Raw genomic sequence first — 18,088 nt, forward strand, 5'->3', positions numbered from 1 at the left:
ATTTATGAACACTTCAATATTTGGGAACTTTTTGAAAACCACAGATATTTTCAAATTAATGAACATTTCTTAACGTTTGTGAACTTTTTCAAATCCATGATGTTTTTAAATATATGAATATTTTCAAATTTCTTTAACTTGGATTTCAAATCCATGATCATTTTCAAACCCAGGAACTTATTTTAAAAATGAGAACATTTATTACAAATTTGTAAAGTTTTTCAGATTTGTAATTCACAATCTTTTTTAAAAAACGCATTTTATAGGGAAAAAATGAACAACTTTTGTTTAAATTTATGGATATTTTGCAAACAAACTACCGCGGCGATACTCATGCGCCGCTCCCCTATTATGCGCTAGAGAAGCACACTGGCGCACAAAGTGTTGATGGGGAGGTCTAACCCTCCCCGAGGGTCCGAGGCCCCAATACATTGGCAAATGAATACGTGAGAAGAAGATCAAGGATGAGCCGCATAGCACTTTCCCTCCACTTTTTAAATTGTATGGTTCTATCTCCTCCGGTGAATCCTCTACATCAAATACTCTAATGATCAATCTAGTAACTTCATCGTCACACAAATCATAGTGCCTTTAGAAAAAATGCACTAGAAAACCATCTAGGTCTAAAGTTTTTTAGATAACATTTGAAAGAGAGCTTCTTTGACCTCTTCCCAACTTTATCTTGCATACCCAGTCTAGTTTTATCACTCTGATTTTGGGTAGATTTTAGGGTCTCTTTGATTCGCAGGATTATGAAAACATAGAATTGGAAAAGTATAGGATTGGAATGACATGCCCACTTGAATCCTATAGAATTAGCAAGGAGTGTTTGATACCATAGGAAAATAAATAAATTGTAAAAGGAGGTTGGAGTGAATATTAGATTTTCTATGAAATGTAGCACAAAAGATTTCATAGGAAAAATTCCTATAGGATTCAATCCTATGAATCGAAGGACCAACTTCCAAAAAAATTCTAAGGGTTTCAATTCTTCAATTTTTTTATAGAATTACTTTGAATCAAAGGAGCCCTTTGGAGTTTCCTTTTTTTTCTTATTCTGGTTTTTCTTTATTTATCTTATTTTTTTCCTTTTCTTATTTTTTTTCTTTTTCATTTTTCTTTTACTATTTCCTTTTTATTTTTCTTCTTTTTTCCATTTTAATTTTCACTTTATTCTTGGACATCTTTCAAATTCATGGACATTTATTTAAATCGTTAACATTTTTTGGAAATCATGAACATCCTTTGAAATCGTGAAAGTATTTTCAAATTCACAAGCATTCTTTACAAATAGGGGAACATTTTTGAAATCGTAAACATCTCCTACAAGTTATGGAACATTGTTTTTTAAATTATGAGCAATTTTTTAACTCATGAACGATTTTTAAAAGAGCAACATTTTTAAATCTTGGGGACACTTTATAAAATCCATATATTTTAAATAAAAACATTTCTTAATTGTATGAGGATTGTTTGAATCATTGGACTTTGTTTGAATTCATACTTTTCTTGAAATTTTTGCGCATTATACTTTGTTTTTGTGAACATTTTATAAAAATCATGAACAATTTTTGGAATTTGTTGACATTGTTTTAAAGTCAGGAACATTTTGTGAGTATCATACTATTTCTTTAATTTTCAAAATGATGAACAATTTTTGAATCTATGATCATTTTATGATATTCGTGAACATTTTTAAAAATGTTGAATATTTTTTAATTTAGATATTTTATATAATTTCTCAACCTTATTGTTTTCAAATTTATCTAACTTTTATAGTGGGAACTTTTGAGATCCTGATTTTTCTAAAAGAAAAAGGCAGAAAAAAGGAAAGAAAAAAAATTGGGGAGTCCCGCCTCCCGGACTTGCCGGCCCAAGAATGCTTGCTAGGGGAGGGGCTGCACCTTACTCCCTATTTGGCGGGCAGATCGCCAAATAGGAAGTCTCCTCATCCATACCTATAGTTCCTTGTGACGTGTACATTTTTTCGACAAAGAAAATATATTAATATCGTGAAGATACCAATTACATCCGGCCTCTGTATCAACAAGATGTCCAAAGACATGAAGGATACACACAACCAAAATAGAAAATAAAAAGAACAAAAGAAAGGGAAAGGAAAAAAGACCCCGCCACAATGAATAGTCATTCGCAACAACATTCTAACCACCACCAAAGACAACACCCGAAATACAAAATAGGCTCTCCAAAAGCAACGCCTTCAAAAAGGAAACAAAGCACAAGCGTTGTCGTTGTCCGATTGAAGATCTTGGGCTTTCACCCCGGAGAAAGTCCGAATTCACCCAAAAAACAATGCCTTCAACAAGACCATTGCGAGGTACAATCAATAAAGGCTAGACCTTAGGGTTTTCATCCTGGGAATCGAGACTCGGTACTCGAGGAGCACCACCAAAAATGCAGTCTCCCAGTGTTGTTGCCCCCGCTTGCCGAGGCCATTGAAACAAGTCATGATACATCTGGTACACAAACTTTATTTCATTCAATATATCCTTCCACTCAAGCTTCAAGACCTCCAATCGCAGCCGTCATGACTTTTCCCACCTCCATCAATGTCTTGGAAATCTTGACTTGGGCATGTCCCATGGTAGTGATAAGAGAGCGAAGCTTTGCATCACGCCTTCCTAAGGCCGTGTATGGCTGATAATAAGAGCGCGTGCGACCGGAGCTTTTCCGATCTACATATCGAGGGGCGGCATACGCCAATCCATATAGATCTCCGACTGGGAAGACTGGAACTTGTCAGGTGCTAGATCCAAGAGGTCAACATCCGGTAGAAGGATGACTTGACAGAAGAAGAAAGCTAGGGTCAAGATCCGGCAGAACCAGATCAAGGCAAGCCACCGCCACCAAAGACGGGAGCTCCACCACGACCTAGCCTACCGCCGGACGGGCCCTCGTCTGAGCATTAGCGAGAGAAGGCCAAGCCTCCGGTGTGACAGCCCGAGACCAACGTTCGAGAAGATTCCCCTTTTGTTCCATTCTCGTCGTGTGGTTCGTTTGCCTGTCGGATTCATCATCGCATCATCCGCATTGCATCGGCACCGCGTTGCCGCCATTTTTCAAACCTGCACCCGTTATTAGTTATCGGTTCTTCCCGTTTTCATCGCTGACCGTTTTGAGACCAACCACACACGCACGCGCACGTGACACTGATAAAATATTGTTTTTAAAAGTGTCCGAAAAATATTCTCGGACTGAGTCGAAAATTGGCGTGCGGTCTTATTTTAATATAGGTAGGTCGTCTGCCAAATTTCGTCGCAATCAGAGTCCGTTTGATACCCGAACGGTCGGCCGTAGCGGCACCGTCTTCGGTTTATCGTCACACATTTTCGGGGGTTTAAATATCGTTGCCGGGTCGCCCATTTTCCCTCTCTTCTCAACCTAGCCACTCTACACAGCCACCTAGCCCCTACCCGCGACCAGGATAGCCCGATTCCGATCCTACGGTCGAAATTGGTGCGAAATTCCGCAAATCCTAGCCCCTTCCTATAAATAGATTCCCCTAACCTGCCCCTAATGGAAACACTAGCCCCTGCCTTGGGATCCGCACCACCCATCCGCCATAGCCAGCCTCCTTCCTCTCTCCTCCAGCCGCCAGCCCGTGGAGCCCGGGTTGGGCCCGCCTGAGCCCATCTCGGCCCGGATTGCGCCGTCGCCGGCCCATTCTGCCCCGAGCCCCGGCTCCTCCCACTCCTGGTCGCAGCCGCCCTCTCCTCGCAGGAGCCCCTCGCCGCCGCGCACCTGGGCGCCGGAGCACCGCCCTCCAGAGAACCAGGCCAGCCCCGTGCCGCACCTCTCTTCCCCTCGTCGTTCTTCTTCCTCCCTCATGCCCAAGCCCTCTCTCTCTAATGGATGCAGGTCACCAGAGCCCCACCGTCGTGCCTCCATTGCCGGAAATGGAGCCCGTCGCCATAGATCCGCCCGTCCCGAGCATCGACCCCCCCCCCTCGGCGGCCACCATCGACGGCCTCGAGCACGAGATCTGCTCCATCGCCTCCTCCTCTACGCGGAAGGAGCACAACGAGGTGCCTCCAGCGCTTGCCCTCACGTGGCGAGCAGCTGGCCCAGCAGCGCCTCCCTGCGTCAGGCCCAGCTCCGCCGCCCCTTCGTCCCAAGGCCCAGCCGGGACGTCGGCCTGCCTCCTCCCCCGAGCCGACCCAAGTGGCCTGGTGAGTCCGGTTATCCCTCGCCCCTGTTGCAATATTGATATTCCGTGCGATGCCCAGTTTTAGCCCGTTTGCACAACTTCGGCCCGTTAGTTTTTTTAGGTTTTGCGATTTTAGTATTTCAGGAAAAAGCTAGATATTAAAACGACCGTAACTTTTAATCTTTCGGAAAGCCGTGCCCGCGGTTATGTCCTGAGAACGAGATACGCGGCTCCTATTGGTTTCGTCGACACACCGGGTGGCCTTGCTGGATTAGTTTTTACCTTTGACGAATGTCTTGTGCATCGGGATTCCGGTGATGCTTTGGGTAATCTCAGAGTTGAGGTTTTCCATTAAGGAGTCCGAAGAGATCGCGAGTTTCATGATCGAGGATTTCTATGCGGCTTATGGTAATTTATGATGGACTAGTTGGAGCACCCCTGCAGGGTTAAATCTTTCGGAAAGCCGTGCCCGCGGTTATGTGGCAACGTGGAAACTTTGTTTAACATCCGGTTCTAGATAAATTGAAGTAAGCTTAATAAAAACTTGCCAACTGAGTGCGTAACCGTGACTGTCTCTTTCGTGAGCTCCTTCTCCGATTGAGGACACGGTGGGGTTATGTCTGACGTAAGTAGGTGTTCAGGATCATTCGTTTGATCATCAGTAGTTCACGTCTGTTATGCGTAGATCATTCCCCCTCTTATTCTTGTACTCGTAAGTTAGCCACCTCATATAAATGCTTAGTCGCCTGCTGCATCCTCACCACATTAACCATACCTCATCCATTAAGCTTTGCTAGTCTTGATACCTTTGGAAATGAGATTGCTGAGTCCCATGTGGCTCATAGATTTCTACAACACAAGTTGCAGGTACAGGTAACGTGATATTAAGACGTGAGCGCAATGGTTATTCATTTGGAGTTTCTTCTTCTTCATCATCGATCTAGGATGGGTTCCACGCCGGCAACCTGGGATGGCAAGGATGACCGTCGTTCTTTTATCATTTGTTTTCGTCCGTAGACGGACACTGCTCTTCTACATGATGATTATATGTATTGTACTGTTGTGATTCTGATGTATCTTGTGGCGAGTGTAAGCCAATTTCATATATTCATATCTTCAATACATGTACTTGTAACGATATCCATTCTTGCGAAACGACGAGATGCGCTGCTATCCCTGTCGAGGCCCTCATGCTAAAATAAGGATAGGATCACATCTTGGGCGTTACAGCTGGTCACCAGGAGCCCCGCTGGCCGTCGGTGTGCCTCGCATGCCTGCCATGGCCTAGATCGGAGGAAGTCGGCTGGAACTAGGGACGACCGCCACCTCCCGGTGTCGCCCGGCCGCGACCTGTTACACAGCCAAGCCACTACTGACGCACCAACGTCGGAGTGCAGCCACGCAGTGATGCCCCGCAACAGCACCACATCCAAATGCGATGTATCCGCCCGCGACGAGCTGCCGCACGAGGAGACAAAGGATACCAGCCGCCGCCGGCGCTGACCGGGCTTTGCCCGGTCATGTACTGTGGCGGTACAGAGGAAGGCGAGGGAGAGAGAGGAACCGACGGTGAAGAAACGAGGCGCCTCCCGGCCGCCTCGCGCGGGCGGCTCGGGAGGGTGTGATCCGAAATTTTCTCCGCCGGTCGCCTGGGTTGGTTGTTGCAGCAAAGATCTTGTGACGTGTACATGTTTGCATAAAATTTTGACGCCATGGCAGCTAACTCGTTCGGATCCGTGCATGTCGTTCTATAAGCCGATCAAGTTGGACAATTTTATTCTTGGCACAACATGCAATTGCACGGGTGAATTTTTTTATAACATAGTTGTTGTTTCGAAAGGATTTCTACAACACACATGATGTTGCAAAAAATTGTCAAGGTGGTAGGTGAGGGTCATGGCTGCCCGATTAGAGATTGTGCTTCGCCTAATCAAACTTGTACCTAATGGTTGCGCATGCGACGTAACTCTACGTGTAATCTGCCTACCGATTGTAATCATTTCCCTTTTCATTTTTAAAAAGTAATAGTTGTTACCTTCTGGGAGCCAAAAGAGGCATCAATTGTCGAAAACACAAACTAAAGAGCATTCTTTGCAAAGATCACTCCCATCTTTCCATATGCACCACTTGTCATGACAGTAAGTTTTTTTTATAGATATTTTATTTAAAATGCTTTATCTTTTAAACCGTGCATTTAAATCTCAAACCGTTTTCATGGTTAGATTCCTCGCGCGAAACTTCAAAACTTGATAGATTTTGACAAAAGAATATCACAGAAAACCAGACGAGAAAACCGAATTGGAAGCATGTTTATTTTTTCCTTCACGAAAGAGGCACGACTATGCCTCCTACGGAAGCAAAATTCATGCCTCTCGTGAAAGCAAAGCCATACTTAGCGCCGAAGGAAAAAATGTGTTTTTTTCGTATCCGAGAGGTATAGCCATGCCTCTCATAAAAGCAAATCAGCGTCTCTCGCGAAAGCAAAACTACGCCTCTTACAAAAAAAAACATGTGTTTTTTGTTTTTGAGAGACACGTGCCTCTCGCGAAAGAAAAATAAAATAAAATACATTTTTCATTTCTAAAAAGCACGGGCTTGAGTCTCACGGGGAAAAAGTGTTTTATCGCGTATTTGTTTTGTTCAAAAATTAAGAAAGACAGATGAAAAACTGAAAAGCCGAAAAAATCCAAAAAAATTCATTCATAAAGCTAAAAACGCATGCAGAAAATAACAATTTGAAAGAAGCATCCAGAACACGACACGTATCTCAGCCCACCCTCAAGTACCCTTGGGAGGCTCTCAAGGAGCGTTTTTTGTTAAATTATTACTCCTATTGACTCCGAGGCAGAAGCCCGTATAGAGAGAGTGTGCCTTTGTGGCCCAAGCCGGTATCCGAGAGCCCGAGACTCGGAGACGCGCTGTGGCGGGCGAACCGGCGAAGACAGTCATCCGCAAATGACTGGCTGAGAAGAAGATCAAGGCGGAGCCCTTTCACTCCACACTTTTTACAGCGTACGCACGCGCGCACACGCTCATCTTCTCGGCTCTCTAGCTCACCTGGCCGACTGGCAGCCACGTACACAGACCCGCCGCCACCACCTGCCGCGACATGGCCGTCCTTCCATTCAGGCTGCGGCTGCGCACGGCGGCCGTCTCCGGCCTGACCTCCTCGACTTCTGTCGTCTGTCCCAGCAGGCAGCAGAGGGACGGCGGCTCCTTTTCCTGCCGTGCGGCGGCGGCAGCCGGGGGACCGATCATCGTCTCCGGGGACCCGCCCACGTTCGTCTCCGCCCCCGGCCGCCGCATTGTCGCTGGTACGTGTATGCTCGCCTATCATCGTGTCTTTCTGATTCCTTTTCTCGTTCTGAAGAAATAGAGTAATATATAGACAGCTCTGTGTATTTTGTAATACTACATGGCTCTTGCACTTGCCAGCTTCCTGCCTGATCTTAATTCTTCCTTGCCACAGCCACACATGTGCTCGATCATCTATTTTTGTTAATTAATTTGGTGCCAATAGAAGAGAAGAAGAGTAAATGAAACTGGGTTTTGTGCCTTGAACATTGACAGTAGTTTCTTGATGGCGTCTGAACATGAACTTTGCGCTGCAGTTGGGGACCTCCATGGTGATCTCCACCAAACGAGGGCTGCTCTAGTGATGGCCGGCGTCCTGAGCGCGGAATCAGATTGTCATGTGTGGACAGGCGGGCAGACGGTACTTCTACGCTTACACCACATTCCAAGTTTTATTATCCGTGTCTTTTTTACATTTCCATTTCTAGGTTCTTGTTAATGTATTGGCTAGATAGCGCTTTCTTGTAGAATAGCCTTCGTAACCTCCTTGCCAAAATGTAGGGCATCTTAGTTTTTCACCCTTTTTTTAGTAGATAATGGTCTTGTTAATAATAGACAATGGTCCATTCTGAATCCTAAATTATGGTGCTTGGATAGACTAAAATCCTAAAGTCTGTATCTATATTTGATTCTGAATGTTCTACAACCGTTTGACCTGAACTCTAGCCCACTTTTGGTTAATGGTTCTGCATTTTGGGGTTCCCCAAAACTGTAAAAGATCGTAGGTATAGGGAATGCTCTGAAACTATAACCCACAGAGTTCAAAACAATAGGACTTTTGTGTATGCCGGAAAAATGAAAATAGATAAAGATTACTTATATATTTTTTGTTTGACATAAATAATTATATTTATTAATGAATCCTCGCAAGTTCTCATTCTATAGCAGTCCTTGCTCTCAGTAACATTTTGAAATTTGTCAAAACTTCGGAGGTCCCAAACCACCGTAGTGGATAAGGTTTGAAGCTTTGTTTAACTATCAAAGGCTCCAAAAAAATTCTGTAATAGTATTTTCCTCTACTAATATGATCACTTTCCTTCCAAACAAAAAAGCGAGAGATAACTGAATGTCTCTTGTTAATTTTGTTTTTTGCACTGGATACAAATAGTCATATTTTGGGACGACGTTATGCAGGTTGCTGTTTCATAGCATTTTCTTACATAAGGAAATTTTTACATATATTTCAAAGGCGATAAATGCAAAACATTATAGAAATCAGACGATTTCAGGTCAAACGGGTTTAGAAAAGTGTATGGTTAACATGGATGGTTTCGTAGTTCAGGCTTTAAGGGGAGCCAAAGCACTACTTTAGTACACTGTGTTCTCTACTTTGTTAGAATACCTGTACATGTGTATGTGTAGATCCTCAATTCTAGGATCAACATGGCCTGCGTGCCTAAGTTATAGGGGTGAGTGGACCTCTTGTATATAAGTGTACCATTGTGTCAATCTAATACAAGGTGAACATAATTCTCTCCAATTTGGTATCAGACACCAGGCTACCCTCCCCATGGATGCGTCCGGCTCCTCCCCTGCGACCGGCGACACCGCCCACGACGGCTCCTCTCCGGCCCCTCTGCTCTTTACCACACCGGCCGCCCCAGCCACCTCTGCCTCCTCCGCGGCCTCCTCCGCAACCTCTGTCGTCGCCTCCCTGGCGACCGGATCCGTCGCCCCTCGGTCGACCTTTGCCCCGCTTTTCTCCTCCACGCCTCCGGCCGCCCCACCGCCGCCCCGCCACCCCATCTTCAATGATCACATCACCAACCACATCAAGTTCCTCCTCAACCCTGCAGATCACAATTATCATAAGCGGAAGTCCTTCTTCCTCATGGTTCTCGTCCGCTACGGCGTCACCTATCTCCTTGATCACCCACCTCCTCCCAACGCCTACGCCCAGTACCTTGAGCTCGATGTCCACGTCGCCCTCTGGCTCTACGCCACACTCGTCGACTCCATGGTGGATCAAGTGGTCGGTGCCACCACCTCCTTCGCCATTTGGAAGAAGATCTAGGATTACTTCCTCTCCAATCGCGCCGCGCGCTTTATGATCCTCAATCGCCAATATCGCAATCTCAAACAGGGTGATCTTCCCGTCCTGGAGTATGCCCGCCGCATGAAGCTTCTCACGGATGGCCTTGCCGATATTGATCACCCCGTCTCTGAGATTGATCTCACCACGCAGTTCCTCCATGGCCTCGACAAGCGCCTCGACACCATTCGCGTCGTCCTTGGCGACCAGGCGCTCCCCTTCGACGTCGTTCTCTCCCGGGTCACTGGCAGAGGAGTCCATGACCTAGCGCGCCGCCGAGGAGGGCGCCTTGGCGTTCGCCCTACACAGCGGTGGTTCATCCGGCTCCACCAGTTCTGGCGGCAGTGGCCGTGGTCAGGGCGATCGCTCCAACGATCGCGGCTATGATCGCTCCCAGAGCGCACCTCATCAACCTCCACCGTCTGGTCGCGGCGACCGCAATGGTGACGGTGGTGACCGTGGCCGCGGCCGCGGACGTGGTCGTGGCAGGGGTCGTGGCCGCGCTCCCGCTCCCGCTCCACCGACGGCTCCCTTCATCGGCTACTTCGCTCCATATGGCATGGCTCTCCCTGCTCCGCGCCCCGGTTGGGTGCCCCCCAACGCGGCTGGTGTTCTCGGGCCTCGCCCGGGATCTCATGCCCATGCCTACCCGATCCAGCATCCGGTGCCCCAGCCGCCTGCCACCCACTACCCGTCGGCGCTCTACTACCCACCTCCACCGCCATCATGGGATCACGTCGCCATGTTGAACGCCGCCCACAGTCACGGTGCTACCTCTGCCGCCCCACCACCCGAGTGGTTCCTCGACAACGGTGCCTCATCCCACATCACCGGCAACCAAGGTATCCTCTCCTCGTCTAGTTCTTCGTTAAAGCATTTTGTTCCGTCTACTGTTCTTGTTGGCAATGGGCATCGTCTCCCCATCACCGCTACTAGTTCCACAACCCTCTCCCCAACCCCTTTCACTCTCCGCGACGTTCTTGTTTCTCCAAACATCGTCACTAATCTCATTTCCGTTCTGCAATTTACTCGCGATAATTTGTGCTCTGTTGAATTTTACCCCTATGGTTTCATTGTGAAGGATCTTCGCACGCGGAAGGTGCTCCTGATCTCCACTAGCTTCGATGGCCTCTACCCTCTCTTCGGCTCCCGCACCACCTGGCCTACTGCGCTCACCGCCACCACTTCCATGTCGGATATCTGGCACCAGCGTCTCGGACACCCTGGCGCTCCGTCGTTCTCCGCGTTGTCTAAAGATTTCCTTAGCTCATGTAATAAGGCGCCGCATGCCCCTTGTACTGCTTGCCAGCTCGGTCGACAACCATGGCACCCCTTTTCTTCCTCGCTTAGCAAATCGTCGGCGCCATTTGATTTGATTCATTGTGATTTGTGGACATCCCCAGTTGTAAGCTTCTCTGGTTTTCAATACTATCTCATTATACTTGATGATTACACCCACTACTCGTGGTCTTTTCCATTACGCCACAAATCCGACACGTCGACGGTTTTACTTCGTTTCTTCACATACGTTCACACGCAATTTCATACCATCAAAAGCATTCAATGCGACAATGGCGGCGAGTTCATCAACACCTCCCTCCGCTCCTTCTTCTCCACCAATGGCATTGTCTACCGATTCTCATGCCCTCACACCTCTCCTCAAAATGGTAAAGCCGAACGCCTCATCCGCACTACAAACGACATCGTTCGCACACTCCTCTTTCAAGCACGCCTCACCCCACCCTTTTGGGTCGAAGCTCTTCACACTGCCACCTATCTTCTCAACCGCCGACCATCCCGCTCTATCGCCAACCACACACCTCACTATCTCCTATACGGCTCACCTCCAGCGTATGATCACCTCAGGGTCTTCGGCTGCTTGTGCTTTCCAAACATCACCGCCACGGTAGCAAACAAACTCTCCCCTCGCTCCACCCGCTGCATCTTCTTGGGCTATCCCCTCGAACACAAAGGCTACCGTTGCTATGACGTCCAAAATCGCACTGTGATCGTCTCCCGGCACGTCATTTTTGACGAGACAATTTTTCCCTACGAACCCTCCACACCCATGTCACAAACCATCACGTCCACAGACAATCCTACAGCATGGATCCCACCTACCTCAGCAGCCTCGGATCCCGCAACTGCCCCTGTCGTGCCATCGCCTCGTCAGCCCCACCCTATTCGCTCGGATCGCCCGCCACCCACCCACTCCGCGTCTCGGGCGCCGTCCACCCCTCCTGTCGTCGACACGTGCACACCACCTACCCCGTCTCCCGCACCTGCCGCCACTCCCGCATCTTCCTCGAAGATCGCCACTCCCACCTGCTCCACCGAGCCCACCGGATCCACCTCGTCTTCCGCACCTGACCCTCCTGACTTGCCTGTCCCGGGTCCCACACAATCTACCTCGGATTCTGAGCCGCCCACTACGCCTCTTCCGCGTCGCCCGCGCCAAGCCGTCCCTGTCGCACCAACCAAAAATAATCATTCCATGCGCACACGCTCGAAGGCCGGGTTCTGCATGCCAAAACGCCTATTCCTCGCCCACACTACTTCCTCCTCCATATCACCTATCCCTCCCACATACAAATCTGCCCTCAAAGATTCCCATTGGCGCCAAGCAATTGTTAGATGAATATAATGCTCTAATGAACAACTCTACGTGGTCTTTGGTGCCTAAGCCTGCAGGTGTTAATGTGGTAACGGGGAAGTGGATATTTCAGCACAAGTTCAATGTGGACGGCTCCCTCGCTCGTTACAAAGCCAGATGGGTGGTCCGTGGTTTCACTCAACGAGAAGGCGTGGACTATGATGAAACATTCAGTCCGGTGGTGAAGCCTGCCACGATTCGCGTTGTTCCGAGTCTTGCCACCTCCAACTCTTGGCCTACCATCAACTGGATGTCAAGAACGCCTTCTTACACGGTGATCTCCATGAGACGGTCTACTGCTCACAACCGGCGGGTTTCATTGACCCCTCTCCTCCCGATCACGTCTGCCTACTCCGTAAGTCTCTTTATGGGCTCAAACAAGCACCACGAACGTGGTTTCTTCGCTTCAAGAACTTTTTGCTCTCTCTCGGGTTTCAGGCATCCCAAAGTGACTCCTCATTGTTCATTCTTCATCGCGCATCCACCACTGCATACCTATTAGTGTATGTAGATGACATTATCCTCACCGCAAGTTCACCACAAACGCTCCACTCTGTCATCCAGTCACTCAAGTCCGAATTCTCCATGTCTGACTTGGGTGATCTACACCACTTCCTTGGGATCAATGTCACACCAAACCCCTCGGGTCTCTTTTTGTGCCAACAACAGTACACCCTCGAGATTCTTGAGAGAGCCAAAATGCTCAACTGCAAGCCGGTTTCCACACCCATCGACACTAGCTCAAAGCTATCTTCCTCCTCGGGTGCTGTTCTCTACAATCCCACCAAATACAGGAGCTTAGCCGGCGCATTGCAATACCTAACACTCACCAGGCCCGACATTTCCTATGCGGTTCAGCAGGTGTGCCTGTTTATGCATGCACCTCGCGATGTTCACATGCAGCTCGTCAAACGCATCCTACGCTATCTTCATGTCACACCTCACTACGGCATTCAGCTCTACAAAGCTTCTAGGTCCGATCTAGTTGCATATACCGACGCCGATTGGGCCGGCTGCCCGGGCACCCGCCGCTCAACGTCTGGGTTTTGTGTTTTTCTCGGCTCTAACATCGTCTCATGGTCCTCCAAGCGCTAACCCGCCGTCTCCAGATCGAGTGCTGAGGCTGAGTACCGCGGCGTAGCAAATTGCGTTGCCGAGACATGTTGGCTACGCCAACTCCTCCACGAGCTCCGGCATCCACCTCGTCGTGCCACACTTGTATATTGCGACAATATCAGTCCATCGTACCTCGCCTGCAACCCAGTGCAACACCAAAGCACTAAACACGTGGAGATTGATCTACACTTCGTCCGAGATCATGTGGCACTTGGCGAAGTTCGTGTCTTGCATGTTCCATCCTCATCAGAGTACGCGGACATCATCACGAAGGGACTACCATCACCGTATTTCATGAATTCTGGTCCAGCCTCAACGTCCTTGCACACGGAGTTCCGGCTGAAGGGGGGGGGGGGGTGTTAGAATACCTGTACATGTGTATGTGTAGATCCTCAATTTTAGGATCAACATGGCCTGCGTGCCTAAGTTATAGGGGTGAGTGGACCTCTTGTATATAAGTGTACCATTGTGTTAATCTAATACAAGGTGAACATAATTCTCTCCAACTTACTGCTCTCAGGCGGAGTGTGTCTAAATTTTTATAGTTTTAGAAAAATGTGTGATGTGCTTGTAAGCTTGTTTTTTTTGTTTTTAAAAAATATGCTTGATGTGATTGCGTACAGGTTCTGGTTCAAGTTGGGGATATCCTTGACCGGGGAGAAGATGAAATCGCAATACTGTCCCTGTTGAGTTCACTGAATGTGCAAGCAAAATCTCAAGGCGGTGCTGTGTTTCAGGTTTGATCACTACTACATGTCCTACTAAGTACTCCACAACTTTGTAATACTTCCAAAACAAAATGTTAGGTAAACGGGAATCATGAAACCATGAATGTGGAAGGTGATTTCCGGTACGTCGATCCAGGATCATTTGATGAGTGTATACGCTTCCTGGAATACCTGGAGGAATTTGATGGCAACTGGGATGATGCTTTCCTCAACTGGGTTAATGTTTCACAAAGGTGGAAGGAAGAATATCGGGCGTCCCCTAATGGTGACTGGCTTCCTTTGAACTTTGTCAAGGTAAGAAAGCATTTGGCTGTCAATGAAGAATGACTGAACTTGTTCAGTTAACCACATTAGGATATACAAAGTTCCATATTGTAATATGTACTCCCTCTGTACCAGAATATAGGTCGCTGGAGTAGCTAAAGTACAGAGGGAGTGCATTTCTAATTGTAGTACATCGGTAAGTACATCTCAAATCCACAACAAAATGAAAATAAAAGAAATAACTAGCAGCATTTCATTCGATGAATAGTCTTCAACAAATGGGTAATGATGTATTCTCTTCTGCTTCTGAGATATTTCCCTCTGAATGCCGAGACAGAAAAATAAAGGGTTAGCTGCAAGAGCATCACTTTTTAAGCAAGGCGGACCATTAGCTTGCGAATTGGCACGACATCCTGTTGTCCTGAATGTCAATGACTGGATGTTTTGCCATGGTGGCCTTCTTCCCCATCATGGTGAGTCGCTCAAGAGATCGTGTGATTTGAGCTTGGCGTTTACAATTCTGCTTCTAATATAAAAAAAACACCTAGTATGTTACAGTTGATATCACATATTTCTGTATGTGTTGTCTAAGATCTAAGTCCATTTCAACTCCATAGTTGAATACGGGATTGAACGCATCAACAAGGAAGTGTCGAATTGGATGCAAGGTTCAAGTGAAGACAACGATGATACGGATCTCCCCTTCATAGCTACAAGAGGATATGACAGTGTAGTATGGACTCGTTTCTACTCTCAAGATTCAGTCGAAAGGACACGGCGTTCTTGGGATGTGAGAAGATCCAATCCACTAAACATATGATTTCCTTTTTCACAATTGAAAATGTTTGTCAGTTGCTAATCTGTCATCATATTCTTGACATAATTATTATACAATTTCTTTTGTTTTTCAGCTATCTTCTATTATCGCTGAACAAACATTGAAATCTGTTGGAGCTAAAGGAATGGTCGTAGGACACACTCCCCAGACTCGTGGAGTGAATTGGTATACATTGTTCTAAATTGGGTAAAGATAAGATATACCAATATTTTCTCCAATAAGCTATAGATGACTGTCTCTTTGCTCCCAGCAAATGTGATGGTAAAGTTTGGTGTGTTGATGTGGGCATGTCTTATGGTGTACTGCATTCGAGACCAGAGGTAAATTTATTACTTTTGGCCTAATTCATGACATCCTTTGTTTTGTCCCAAGTCTTGTGATCTTCGACAAACATTTAGTGTTTTCTACGTTAGGATTAATTTTATAAATCCATAATGTGGTTAATTATTTAGGTCTGCCGCATCATATATGTACTATCTGCAGTAACATCATGATATATTTTCCAGTTTTATTGAAGAATTGACTTTTTTTCTCGAAAATCTAAGCCTGCCTGACTAATAAAATTCAATATGTTGATGCACATAAATATGTTTTCCGTATTCTCTAATGATAAGGATTTCGTACAAAACTTTTTTGGTGTCTGATGTTCAACTCTAATGGCTAGGTCCTAGAAATAGTCAATGACAGACCAAGAGTTCTAAAGGGCCAGAGGGACTCATATGATGAGATGGAAGTGTTGGACTATTTATGAAACCTCGAAATTTATGTAAGCACTCTTAAATTCATCTCTTCTCTTATTGATCCCCAAAACTGGATAAATTATTCTTCAAAGAATCTGCAAAAATAAGAGTTTTTTATTATTTGTTGGGACACAAATTTGTTACTGGAAACCTATAAAATTTCATTTTTATTCATCACTTGCCATGCCTGAAAAATTCATGAATGAAATAAGTATGTAATTGCAGGTATATAATAGCCAGCATTTTACTGGAAAAGATACTATACAAGACAGTTTTGGGTGGACACCTGGTTGACAAAATTCTTCAGGACATATATACATCCAAAAATACCACGGCTTTCCGTAATGGTTAGTACATTTCCTGTTGACAAAACTGCATACCCCTTTGAGCTTGTGCGATTCAATCATCTAACTTCAAAAACTTGAAATTACTTCTCACTATATGCCCCTACTGAAAGATAAGGTCTCGAAAAGTAGCCAATTTGAATTCGATGATTGAATCCACCATGTAAAACCCGAGTGTGTAAGTTACAATTAGCAAGAACAACTCCAGAATACATCTTAAAGAAAATGCAGAAAACGGAGTGGTATTTAAAGTTTGATGTACTCAGTGGACAACAAATATTTGAATATCTTCTTTTTCAGTGCTTTCCAAGACTGTTCACTCAGTATTACATCGCAAAGTATCAGTTTGCTCATGAGCCAAGGAACATCATAGTACATCATGAGCAGCAACACTGTTATCATATTCAAGTCTTCATCAGAAAGTGAAGGACGGGTGGGCACTCATCCATAGGAACAGGAGTAAAGTTGTGTGGGCCATACGCATGGAGGGGGGCACAATATGGGCATTTCACTTCTTGTACTTTGCCAACAACTCAACTGGCCTTCACCTGGAAAGTTACCGTCTATGATGTTGAGAGATCTCATGATGTTGATGATGTTAAAGATTTAAGATGTCAAATGAGTGCTGCTACAGTGGTACTGGTATATGTATGCTACGGTGCTATTGTGATATCCATTAATTATGCAATGGTGGCTGAACATTTGTTATGTTTGGGTAGGTTTGATTAATATGAATGACGCTGTGTATCTATGTTCAAATTAAAATTCTGACCAATTTGCTTATTATATGGATTAAATTATGTGAAAATTAGATTCGACACTAGTTCAGAAAAACAAACCATGTGCAATTGGCTATTTTTTAAAATATTTTTTTTATTCTTTTTGAAAAATATTGGGCTATTTAGAAAATTTCCAAAAATGTAGTGGCCTCGGCCTAGGTGTGGCCGATTGGATTTTTTCGGCCCAGGAGTGGCCGATAAGACCCTCTCGGCCCTGGTGGAGCCGATTAGTGCCCACTCGGCTACGTGGAGGCCGACTATTGGGCCGACCACGTTGCCCCTTATGCTTTCGCTCGAAGGCTGGCCAATCGGCTTTGGCCTGGCCGATTAGTGGCCAATCGGCTTTGGCCTGGCCGATAAGTGGCCGACCAGCCAGCCAACCGGCCTGCTCGCCCCCACGCTCCTTCTTCCTCCTCCTCCCATTCTTCCTCTTCCTTATCTCCTTCTTTCTCTCCTTCTCCTCATTCCTTCTCTCCCCACCCAAAAAGTCTCTAATCTCTACACTAAATCCTAGCCGTTTCCCCAATATTTTGCACCGTAGTTCTATTGTATAGGGTTAGGGCAGCCAAACCATCCGTCTCACTCGTGATGGGGTAGTTCGTGGTGGTTGTTTTCAACCTTTTTTTGGTGGTGGTGGTGGAGGTTGAGGTGGAGGTGGTGGTGGTGGTGTGGGTGAAGGTGGTTGTTGTGGTGGAGTTGGAGGTGGTGGTGGTTGCTAGTTCGTCATTTTTCTCGGTGTTCGTCGAGCGACGTTCGTTGTTCGTCGTTTCTGCGCACGCTTCAAGGGTAAAATATTTGTAGGTTTGTTAATTAAGTAGTTTAAATATTTTTAGGTGCTCATGTAGATTAGGATACATTTAGATTAGTGAATTGAGTAGTTTAAATATTTTTAGTTGCTCCTGTAGATTAGGATATATTTAGGTTAGTGAATTAAGTAGTTTAAATATTTTTAGGCGCTCCTGTAGATTAGGATATATTTAGGTTAGTGAATTAAGTAGTTTAAATATTTTTAGGTGCTCCTGTAGATTAGGATATATTTAGGTTAGTGAATTAAGTAGTTTAAATATTTTTA

At 46.1% G+C, this 18,088-nt stretch overlaps 1 protein-coding gene across 2 annotated transcripts; it reads left to right on the top strand.

The window, feature by feature from the left end:
• The first annotated feature begins 7,135 nt into the window (after positions 1 to 7,135).
• Positions 7,136 to 16,945, top strand: LOC123403773 (shewanella-like protein phosphatase 1). Of its 2 annotated transcripts, XR_006611555.1 has the most exons (11): positions 7,139 to 7,482; positions 7,780 to 7,883; positions 13,947 to 14,060; positions 14,130 to 14,345; positions 14,653 to 14,788; positions 14,933 to 15,105; positions 15,227 to 15,318; positions 15,404 to 15,473; positions 15,818 to 15,919; positions 16,119 to 16,240; positions 16,538 to 16,945. XR_006611555.1 is itself a non-coding variant. In XM_045097685.1 (10 exons), exons 1-9 carry the CDS (start codon positions 7,278 to 7,280, stop codon positions 15,902 to 15,904), a joined length of 1,197 nt encoding a protein of 398 aa, XP_044953620.1. In that variant the 5' UTR covers positions 7,136 to 7,277; the 3' UTR covers positions 15,905 to 15,919; positions 16,538 to 16,945. The 2 variants fall into 2 exon arrangements, 1 of the variants encoding a protein (XP_044953620.1); XM_045097685.1 differs by lacking the exon at positions 16,119 to 16,240 and having other exon boundaries at positions 7,136 to 7,482.
• The last annotated feature ends 1,143 nt before the right edge of the window (positions 16,946 to 18,088 follow it).

Source organism: Hordeum vulgare, chromosome 6H, assembly GCF_904849725.1.
Source record: "Hordeum vulgare subsp. vulgare chromosome 6H, MorexV3_pseudomolecules_assembly, whole genome shotgun sequence".
NCBI classification, from domain to species: domain Eukaryota; kingdom Viridiplantae; phylum Streptophyta; class Magnoliopsida; order Poales; family Poaceae; genus Hordeum; species Hordeum vulgare.